Source organism: Fukomys damarensis, unplaced genomic scaffold, assembly GCF_012274545.1.
Source record: "Fukomys damarensis isolate Sample0158 unplaced genomic scaffold, DMR_v1.0_HiC HiC_scaffold_8, whole genome shotgun sequence".
Taxonomy (NCBI): domain Eukaryota; kingdom Metazoa; phylum Chordata; class Mammalia; order Rodentia; family Bathyergidae; genus Fukomys; species Fukomys damarensis.
The window spans coordinates 33,080,937-33,091,833 of NW_022900920.1; the positions used below are offsets into that span (position 1 = coordinate 33,080,937).

The 10,897-nt window shown below is 56.9% G+C and overlaps 1 protein-coding gene across 1 annotated transcript in view; it reads left to right on the forward strand.

Annotated features, from left to right (window-relative positions):
• The first annotated feature begins 3,493 nt into the window (after positions 1–3,493).
• The window catches only part of Lbx1 (ladybird homeobox 1), a 16,438-nt gene continuing 9,034 nt past the window's right edge, over positions 3,494–10,897 (forward strand). Inside the window, exon 1 of the mRNA XM_010626501.2 lies at positions 3,494–3,670. Within this exon, the coding sequence (XP_010624803.1) occupies positions 3,494–3,670 (177 nt within the window). The remainder of the gene's footprint in view (positions 3,671–10,897) is intronic.

Below are 10,897 nucleotides of genomic sequence, written 5' to 3' on the forward strand. Positions count from 1 at the left end.
CTGGCAGGAGAACAAAGCAGGCGCCCTGCGCCCCTCCCAGCTCCAGCCCGGGGCCACACTCAAGTCCCGCCCCAGATGGAGAAGAGCTGCGGGTGTGGGTGGCGAGGGAGGACTCAGCACAGACACCTGCCCAGGGCTTTGTGGCTTCCCTTGTGCCTCCCGTCCCAGAATGAAGGGCAGCACCGCTGGTGCGGAGAGTTAGCACAGGCTGGCACGGTGCCCCCCCCGGGGGCCGAGACCTTCCGCCCCACAATGCCACGCTTAGGGATTTACTGTGAAGGCACAGACAGAGACAGTGCAGGCAGTTTAGATTCAAGGGGCTCATATCAGCCTTGTCTATAAAGTGAAAAATTGGAAACATCCTTAGTACCTCTCCGTGGACTGGCAGCAGTGGGTTGTCAGCAGAATACAGGTGACCACAGAACTGAGGAGGTGGAGGAGACAGCATGGGAATGTCAGGACCACATAGGCTGAATGTGCACGAGGTGGCCCCAGACGGGTTCTGGAGAGGAGAGGGTGCTAATGCACCTCGGTGAAAGCCAGGCCTGGAATTCGGTTCTCAGTAATGCACCAAAGCTGGTCTCTGAGCACTGAAAAACTGACCATGGTATGGAAGACCCCAGTGAAGGTAAATGAAAACTACCTTTGTGCAATCTTTGCAAGTTTTCTGTAAATCTAAAATTAAAACTAACTTTAAGAACCATTATGAACATATAATGTGCTATTTTTTTTTTTTTTTTTTTTTAGTACTGGAGATTGAGCCCAAGGCTTTCAGACTGAGCTACATTCCTGAACTTTTTCTTTTTTTTTTAATTTTGAAACAGGTCTAACTTGCTAAATTGTTCAGACTTTGCTCAAACTTGCAATCCTCCTGCCTCAGCCTCCCAGAGTACCAGGATTATAGGCATGTACCACACCTGACCTCTATAGGTTCTTTTTTCTACATTTAGCCATGTGAGAACACAGCTAGAAGCACTATCTGAGGAACAGACACCAAATAAATTTAACAGAGTTTTGATCGTGGACTTTCCAGTCTCTAGAACTGTTAGAAATGGATTTCTGTTGTTTATAAGCTTAAAAAGAACAATAAAAATTCAAATCTCAAGATCTGGGAGTGTATTCATCAATATATTTTCTTTTGTGATTTCTGAGGGCTGAAATTATGTTTTGCTTTTGTTTTGATTATTCAAATGTTTCATTTTTTAAAATAAAGCAAGTGTGCCCCTGGTGTGACTTATGACACTGACGCCTGCGGCACCAGAGGTGTGAGAGCGGCATGGCCCCAGCAGAAGCCTGGACCCTCCTCCTGCTGGCTGATGGCGTAGCTGCCGCCCTCCGGGCCTCAGCAGCCCTTCTGCATGTGGCCTTGGACCTCCTGCCCTGCACCTGTCACCCTGGGAGCCCTGTCCTGTGTCGCTCGCTCCTGCCCACGTGCACTGGGCCCCAGCCTCAGCCTTCTCCCTGCTTGCCCACCGCTGCACTCCCTCCTCTGGCACTGAGAAACGGCTCATCCATGCCACCCCTTTCCGCGGTAGTTGGCAGAAAAGCTCCTTGCCTTTACCTGCAGGCGCATCCCAGGACAGTCCCTCAGCAGACTCCCTTCTCTCCATCCATAGAAGACTGTCCCCCTAACTTGGCCAGATGTGGGGCACTCCTCACACGATGCCCTCTCTACCCATCCCCAAACCCGCCAGCCTGCCTCAGGACCTCCCCTCCTCCCATCTCTATCCAGGCCCTGCCTCTTCCTCTCTGGGGCCCCCATGTTCTCTGTGCGCGCTTGTCCTCCTACATAGTGTGCCTCTCGACTTCCCCGTCTTCCTCCTGGACAAGCGTAGCGAGTGCAGAGTGGCCCTAAGCACCTCCTGCCCCATCCATTCTTCTCTTGGGCTGCAGTGCTCCTCTGTCACTGGTGGTCTGCAGACAGCCGGCCCACTGGCCATTCACTCTGTCCTCCTTACTGGCCGTTCTACAGGATTGGGTTCTTTCCCCAGAAGACTTCTGTGATCTCCAGCCACCCGGTTCCCTCGTTTTCCTCCTAACTTCCCAATTTCTCCTTTTTAGATTCCTTTGACTTCTTTCCTTCCTCCAACCTCCTAAATACAGGGATCTCCCAGGTCAGTTTCCATCCTGTCCCACTCTGATACTCTCTGGCAAGCTCGCCATTGCCCTGGCCCCCGCTACCCGTCCCCCTGGAAGGACTCTGACAGACAACAGCTCTGAGCTGAGTTGGACTGTGTGACTTCCTGCTGAGCACCTTAGAGTGGATTCCCTGATCTCCAGCAAGCCTTGCACTCAGACTCTGGGGTCTTAGGGCTCTGTTTCCTCCCTCCCAGTCTCCCCAGTCCACTCCACCCTCCGGTCTGGCCAGGTCTACACGGCCTGGTCTCTTGACTGCATCCCTTGGATTCCACCCTCCCTGCCTCTCCTTCCCTGGATATGGCCCAACCTCATCCTTGCCATCCTGCTTTTATCTTGGGTTCACACGAGCTCTACTAATGCAGCAGCCTATGGGCCCCAAAGCTGGGCAGCCAGATACTTTATTAGCCTAACTGGGGTGCTTTTGAGGGTGAAAGGAGGCTGTGTAAAACAATAACAATGTAAGATTTGAAAAAATAATCGTAAGCTGGGCATGGTGGTACATGCTGTAATCCCAGCATTCAGGAAGCTGAGGCAGGAGGGCTGCCTGTGCTATAGAGTGACACAATGTCTCAGAAGCAACAATAGCAAAATAATAATTGCAGTGGAACAAGAGGCACAAACTGAAACTCTCCCGGGCGTGAATTGTCCTCCCCAAATCACACGCGAGCACATCCCTCTCTTGCTCAAAGGCCTTCTGTGATTGCCATGGGCTTATGTCCAAACCTCTGTCCTCACACAGGCAGTTAAGTCCCTTTCCCCCCCTGTACTGGGAGCTGAATTTGGATCTCAAAAGTGCTAGGCGAGTACTTTGTCACTGAACTTCATCTCCAGCCATTTCATTTTGAGACAGGGTCCCATTGTTTCCAGGTTGGTCTCTAACTTTCAATCCTCCTGCCTCAGCCTCCCAGGTGCTGAGATCACAGGTGTGCACCATCACGCTCACTGAGCCCTACCTTCTGGCCTCCATCCGTTGCCCCGTGCACCCCACTGTCCTCAGCCAAATGGCGGTCTGCCCTGGGCCATGACTTGTGCTCCCCACTTCCCATCCGCTGGTCCTTCGCTTTGTCCATCTCTGCTTGCCCCAACCCAAGCAGGGCTGTGCTCTGGGGATCCCCCTCGGCCTCGCCTGCACCTGGCACCTGCCCGGCGTGCTGGCCACTACTGCCTGCCAGGGAGCGCACACGGCTCCACTCACAGCTGCCTTGTGGCTGGGCAGCTGCCGGGCACTAAAGGATGAGCTGGACGGTCCGATCTCCTCTCCTGGGAACTCACTGTGAAATACTGAGGCCGGAGCAGTGAGCAGGGCAAGGCAGAGAGGCTCTGCGAGGCCAGCCGGTCAAAGGCGATTGCGGTTATGAGGAATTATGAGGAACCAGGACGCTGGTGCCACACGGGGTCAGCGGCAGTTATGAGCGGGGACCCTGGAGACCAGCCCAGGCGAGAACCCCACTCCGTCACTGCCCGGCATGCCTCAGTGTTCTCATATGTAAAATGGGGTAGTGAGGGCACCAACCTAGCAGTGTGGACACCGGTACGTCCGCTAGGAACGAGGCAGTGATTACTCTTCTACCCACAGCAACAGTAAAACATTATTAATTTCACTTGTTACAACAAGGAGACACAGGAAAAGTGGGGTGCCCTTGGGCCTTCGCATGAAACAGTCGGTCCCCCAGAGCCTCCCTGTCCCACAGGCCTTGCAGGCCCGGTTCCAATGACAAGTGTGTGCTTCCCTACGAGCCCTCCTTTTTCAGTGGCTACTCAGGTGACCTCATTTCTTGCAAAGTGTGGGCCTGCCCACACTGCTGCCCCGAGCGCAGCTGGGAGTCTCATGGCCCAGGACAGTGGCTGCCTGCCGTGGGTTCCCTGTGGCCTCAAGCGTGGCTCCGGGAGTGACTGACCGAGGGAGTCCGAGATCCGCCCAGGGAGCCAAGGAAAGGCAGCCGCAGGAGACTCAGCAGGGCAGGGCTCAGCTGGAGGGGAGCCGGCCTGTGCCAGCCCTGACCTTCAGAGTAGGGACGGAGGACGCACACAATTCTCAGGGGCACCGATGGCCACCAGGCCCTCTTGCCTGCAGGCTGCTAGGCCTGGCCTCCTCCCCCTTCCCTCTGGCCCGGGATCGGGGCAGTGGATGGCGGGGGCACCTGAGAGAAGAGACCAGTGGGCCAGGCCTGTCCCCTCCCAGCCCAGCCTCCTCCCTCTACTCCTTCACGAGAAAAGACACTTGTGGGTTGCTTTCACTGCCCAGGCCCAGAGATAGAGACCAGAGTTCAGAAATCGGAATCCACAAGCTGGTCCAGGAACCAGGGTCGAGAGTTCAGTGTCCAAGGCAACAGCGCAGCACCCAGTCCTCCCGAAGTGTCCCCTGGGTTGGTGTCAGAGCCCACCTGGGGACAGCACGCTGCGGCTGTCACCTCTGCATCTTTGGGACCCTCACCACACCTGTTCTTACCACAGCTCTGGGCGTGCTGTGCTGTCTTTCTGCCTTCACCCGCATGAAAACTCCTACCTCTCCTCTAGAACCCACTCAGACCCAGCCAGCCACTGGGATCTTCCCTGCATCTCGCAGGCCGGTTAGGCACTCTGGTTGGATAGTTCCCTGTCCTTTCGCAGATTTTTATGAGGCCTGGCTCATTATGCCAATTGCCATGTGTCTGTTTGCCTCCCCCAGAGACGCCCAAGGACAGAAGCAGTCTTATATATGCTTAGCAAAGGATGTGGCCATAGCAGGCTGGCGCTACGTGTTCCCTGTCTGACTACATCCATGTAAGAAGATTAATTCCTGTTCCTCCTGGCTCTGGGATGCCTGGGGCCTGTTGTTTTCTCCTCCCCTCTGGTTGTCCTGGGCACTTCTTGAAGCCCTCCGTGGTCCTGTGATGTCCCAAATGATGCCTGGTGTTCACCGTGAGGGACACAACAAAAGCTATGGATCTGGAGCATCTCCGGGCTAGAGATTCGGGGTGGGCCCTGAGCAGGGGCCACAGGACAGCGGTGAAAGGAGAGGTGTGTTGGGCGCTTGCGCCTTCATTGACCTTTCGGGGCCTCTGACCGGGTGCTGGGCAGGACTGCCACTTGTCTGCCTTCCCACCTCCTGGGGCTGGCGGCGCGGCTGGCAGAGGCAGCACCGGGCCAGCCCGAGCAGACAGCGATTGCTGGCTCCGGGCCTCCCAGCCCAGCTTGTAGCTCCCCCCAGAGTGGCGGGATTGATTGGCTGCAGCCGGAATGGGCACCAGTCTCCCTGGCTTGGACAGAAACGGGGCCATCTGTTACACCTCTAGTTAAAAGTACATAAAGTTGAGCATTTGTGCGCCGACAATACCACCCCTGACACCCTCCGCGCGGCACAACGCTGGCTCCTTGGCAGCTCCTGCTCCGAGACAGGCCGGTGCAGCAACACCTCCACGCTGGCTGGGCTGGCACCACTGCAGGCACCGCAGCCCCACCCTCCAGCTACCACCAGCAGGGTGGACCACTTCATGAGCTGAGCGCCCCGGCCCCACCAAACCAGAGGGTGGAGGGCAGGTCTGGGGTAGGTGAGGACACGTCAGGTGCCTCTGTCAGTTCTGGGTGCTGGCCGAGCGTAGGACACCTTGTCCACAGTGAGACTACCTTGAGTTCAGAGTCCCCAGGTGGCCTCAGACACCAACCCAGGGGACACTTCGGGAAGACGGTCCTGTGCTATTGCCTTGGATACTGAACTCTCGACCCTGGTTCCTGGACTCCAGCTTGTGGACTCCAATTTCTGAACTCTGGTCTCTATCTCTGGGCCTGGGAAGTCAAAGCATCCCACAAATGCCTTTCCTCATGAACATCCCAGGCACCCTGGCCAGGATTGCCTGCTATTTGACATTCCTGCTCCTGAGCCTTCCAGGGCTGCCCGGATCCACCTCACGACTGTCTTCTCCCTCCCTCTGCGCCATCTCTCCCAACCTTCCAGGACTGCTCGAGACCCAGCTATGCCACGGAGGTGGCCACAGAGCCCTGCCCCTCTCTGACACTTCAGTCTGAATGGCTTCCCGGGAGGTCTGTCCAGAACCTGGGCTGCACTGCCTGACTCACAAGCTGGTACAGGCTGGGCACACGGTGTAGGGGAGGACCTAGAAGCACCTGCCTGAACTCAGCTCGGCCATGGGGTGGGAGGCAATGCCTGTCGAGCAGTATTGGCTCCCCAGTGGCCCAGGAAGCAGACGACCAGATCTTTTAGAGATTTGTTTGTTCAATACACTCACAAGGCCAGGCTTTAAGAGTGCGCACCTGTAATCCCAGCACTAGGCAGGCCGAGGCAGAAGGATCGCAGTGAGATTGAAGCCAGCCTGGACTACATAGCAAGACACTGGGATTGACATGGAATTGGTGAGGAAGAGAGAGGGGTTGGGGGAGGCTGGCTAAACCCTCAAAGAGCTCAGCCATAAGGCAATTCTGCATACATTAACGACGATGGCAACGAACCAATCCAGCAACATGCTCTTTGTCTTATGTAACAGTGGATTCTCAGAGCTGGAAAGGACCTAACAGGTCAAAGGCTTTCATGTCCATCCTTGGCCAAATCACGGTTTTCTATATTAATGAGAGCCGTGGGCACAGCTCTTGACACAAAGGAAGTGACAGTAGACCGTCAAAGCGGGTGATGGCAGGCAGGCCTGGCGTGATTACCCTTCTCATCGGGTGCTGAGTTCCGCTGGCACACTGCAGCGGGGAGGGAAGCTCCTGGCCACACACAGCACCTCCTCTGCTGCTTACACTCCCGCCCTTCGCGGGGCAGGCCGTTCCCAGGTGGGCTGACCTCGGCTCCCCGTGCCCTCTCATCAATTCACTGGTCTCGATTGTGTCTCCTGGGGCCACACAACAAACAGCTGAGTGAGAGAAGGGGGAGCTTTCTACAGCACGAGTGAAAGGGCTCTGTACAACCTGGAGCAAACATGTCCTTAAACACAGTGCCCTGGGTACCCACTAGCTTCACCTGGTTCCAGAGCTTCAACTGCGCCCTCCTCCCAGCCAACCTAGGGATGCTGTTGGACTCCCTGAGTGCCTCAAGCCTCGCAAAAGTAGCTCTCAAGATAGGGGTGACCCAGGGCTAGGGATTTAGCTCGGTGGTTCCACTGCCTGCCTCGCAAGCTCAGGGACCAGAATTCAATCCCTGGTACCACAAAAAAAGATGGGGGTGAGCCGGTGATGGGCAGAAGGGACAGAGGAGGACTTAGGATCCTGGGGGAATCAGGGGACCGGGACCCCCTCAGCTTCTTGAGCACAAGTCCTGCTGGCGTGGCCGGCTGGCCTTCTCCAGTGCAAACAGCATGACCGAGACAGTGTCCAACTCTGGGCTCCTGAAGAACCCAGGCAGGGGCTCTGAAGGACAGTGAACTGTGGGCCTGGAGGTAGAAAGTCCTATGGCTGTTTCTCCTCCCCATGGGCATGCCCAGGTGTGTGTGTGTGTGTGTGTGTGTGTGTGTGTAAAAGGCAGGATGGTAAAGTTTATACACACGGGAAGCCATGGAAGAGAGAGTGAGGTGTGTAGGGCAGGGAGGAGCACGGAGCTAGGGGACTGTGCCAGCTACTTCCTAGACAACACCTCAAAGAAGCCACTTCACCTTTCCAAGCCTCACTTGGCACCCGCGTCTGGACACAGAGTGACTGTTTTCCTGCCCATGGGGGACTATTTGAAGGTGGACTGTGACAGACCAGATCCTTTCTAGGTCAGGGGTCTTCCTCTCTGGAGGGGCTCAGACCTGCTCCCCCGGGGGTCCCAGGTGGCCCATGTTCCTAGAACCACTCCTGTAGCCTCTCCTTTCTCTCTGGCTCTCAGCTATTCTGGACCCAACAAATCCTCGAGCTTTTCCTCCCCCACTGTAAAACCCTGCCCAGCCTTACCGCGTCTTCGTCTCCCACAGCTGTGCGCACAGGCTGCCATGGAATCCTGCCCATTCTCACAGGCGCAAATCGTGGCTCAGCTGGGAGGGCTGGGGCCCAGGACTGCGGTGGGCTCTTGCTCTGGGCTGGAGGGTGGGGTGCCAGGCAGGGCCAGGAGGGGGCGCCCCGGGGCCGATGGGGACCTGCGCACACCTCTCTGAGCCGAGCCTTCGCAGCCACCAACCTCCCTGGCTGTGTGGCAACAGTGCTTTATTAAATGCTCCACACAGATCTGGTATAATAAAGATGAATATATTATATCTTTTGCTCCCCCAGAGTGAGGCCATAATAAGAGGGGAAAAAACGATAAAGCGAACATAAATACAGCATAATGGGCTGGCAACGAGGGCTGCCTGCGACCCAGGCCTGGGCCCTCCCTGGCCGCTCCCGCTCCAGGGTGGGCCGCTGGCGGCAGCAGCAGGGACAGGGACTGAGGAAGGGAGAGGGTCAGACCGACCGACGGGAGCAGGGGGGCTGAGGTCCGCGCGCCTGGCAGCTCAGCCGGCCAGACCCGGCACAGAGAGGGTTCCCCAGACCTGCCACGGGTCCCTTTGGGGTCTCCCTTCTGCCCTTCCACAGGCACCGCCAAAGTCTCGTCCTGGAAAGGTGGTCCAAACCCGCCTCAGAGCCGGAGGGAGGGAGCGGGGTAATCTGCCCAGCCCGTCCATGTCCACCCCGAGGCATCAGGGCCCCAGCACAGGATGGCAGAACCCGCTGGGGTCCACTTCCATCTATGGGGCTGACCAGGGCGATGCAACCTCAATTTCAGTCTCCTCTTTCGCAAAATGGAGAAATGGTGAGGACTGGAGAGAACTCAAACGCTTGGCACCCATAGGCTGTAAAAAAGAAAAGCAAGCAGCATCTATGAATTGCTCCCAAAATGTTCCTTAGACTAAATGGCCACCCAGATCCAGGATTTTCCTGGCTCACCTCTCCATAGGTCCACAGGTCCCAATGCAGACAGCTCCCTTTCCCAAATGGGGAAAAGCCTTAGTCTCTCCCACCCTCCCTAAACCTCTTCCTTTTGCCACCTCCTGGGCTCCAGAGGTTAAGATCACACCACTAGCCGGTAAGGGATTTGCCTGGCCCTCTGGTGTCTGCCTAGTGCCAGGCAGAGAGAGTCCCAGCTCCCCGGACCCTTCCTCAGCAACCAAGAGAAAGGAAGACCAAGAAACCCTCGGGTCTGAGGGAGGAGGAGGGAAGGGGAGAGGGCTGGAGAGCAGGAGCTGAGTCGGGTGGCTTTGGGCACCACACTCAGGACACCTGGAGACCCTCCCTGGGTGCTCACTGGCCTTGGGGGAGGCCAGGGGCATCCAAAGCAGCCAGAGGGTGTGATCAGGAACCCAGGGAGAGGTGCTGGGGGCAAAGCCAAAGAGAGCTGATTAGGCTCAAAGGAAATAAGGCCGCTTGAGCATTCTTCCAGACCCAGCAGCCTAGAGCTCCCTTTCTGCCTCAGGGTGAGTGCTGAGGGCCACAACAGACAGAGGTGTCTAGTGATCCTGAAATTGGACCGCACATCCCAGAGAGGAGAGGCAGAGGCCAGGGAACCCGGGGATTCCAGAGGGCCAGCATCTTCCTGGGGGTCTCGCTTCGCTTGCAGGACAGACCCTAGCCCAGAGAAGCTGCCCCACTCTCCTGGCTCTGCACAGGGACCAAGCCACACTGCTGTCCATGATCCCCATCTGGCTGCCAGGTTTTCCACAGACCAGGCTCCTGTGTCCCCTGTGTCCAAGTTCTCGGGGCAGCAGTGTTCAGGAGGACAGCTCTGGCTGGCAGGAAGCTCAGGAAACTGGGAGTTTGAGAGGACTGCGGAGGGAGGCTTGTGGGACTAGGCGGGCATAACTGAGGATGCAAACAGCCAAGGGGCCCGTCTGTTCTGCTCCCTCCCTCATGGGCATTAGTGGCCCCCTCAACTGGGTTCCATGGGGACTCCAGGGTCAACACAGACAGCCACACAGTGCTAATGCAATGAGCTCCTACTTGGCTGCTGAATTATTCACGTGCAGTTTATCAGGAGAAGCCTGACTCAGGCCTTTCCTGCGCCTGCCCAGCCAGGCAATCCAGCTCCTCAGCCTCTGGGCCTCTCCCCTGCACTAGCACAGACTCCACTGCCAGGCAGTGGGTGTCAGCCATCCTCCCAGAAACAGTAAGCCTTCGGTGGAGTGGAGGGTGTGGACTGCCTGCAGGTTCTAGGCTCACTGGGTTAGCAAGAGAGAAGGCCAGCTGTTGGAGTTGGCAAGAAGGGACCCATTCGGCCACCCGAACCCACAAGTCCCTGCCCTGGGCCAGACCCACAGCCATGGAAGAGCTAAGGTTTCCTGCTGTCCTAGGCAGCGAGCAGGAGGTATGAGGACACTCCACCCATCTGGCATCCCCCGTGGCTATTCCTCTTCCCTCCAGGTGCTTCTGATTTTTCAAAGTTCCCCTCAGATATCACCTCAAATGAGAAGAGGCAGTGCCCCAGCACACACACAGTAAGGTCCCCCACCCTCTTTGCAGACCCCTGCACTATTGGGGTCAAATGCGTGTCTGTTTCCTGGCACTTCTGCCTGCCCTTAATCTCCCATCTTCTGCTGTTCTTCCTCTCCATTTCTGGGGGTGGGCATCAAATCCTGCTTTTAAAAAAAGTGAGAAAATCCATTCCTGAGTGAGGCCACACTGCTGCCACCCAGAGCACTACAGAACAAGCTCTCTGTGTCCCTCTGCAGGCGCTGCAGGTGTGAGCACTGGGTGCCTCCCACACCTCTATACAGCTGGCAAAATCTCTGCAACCACCCTTCCCTGAAGCCCTGGTCTTCTCTCTGGGCGCTCACCCTCTCTCTCCCTCTCCGTCTCCCTCCCCCTCTCCCTCCCC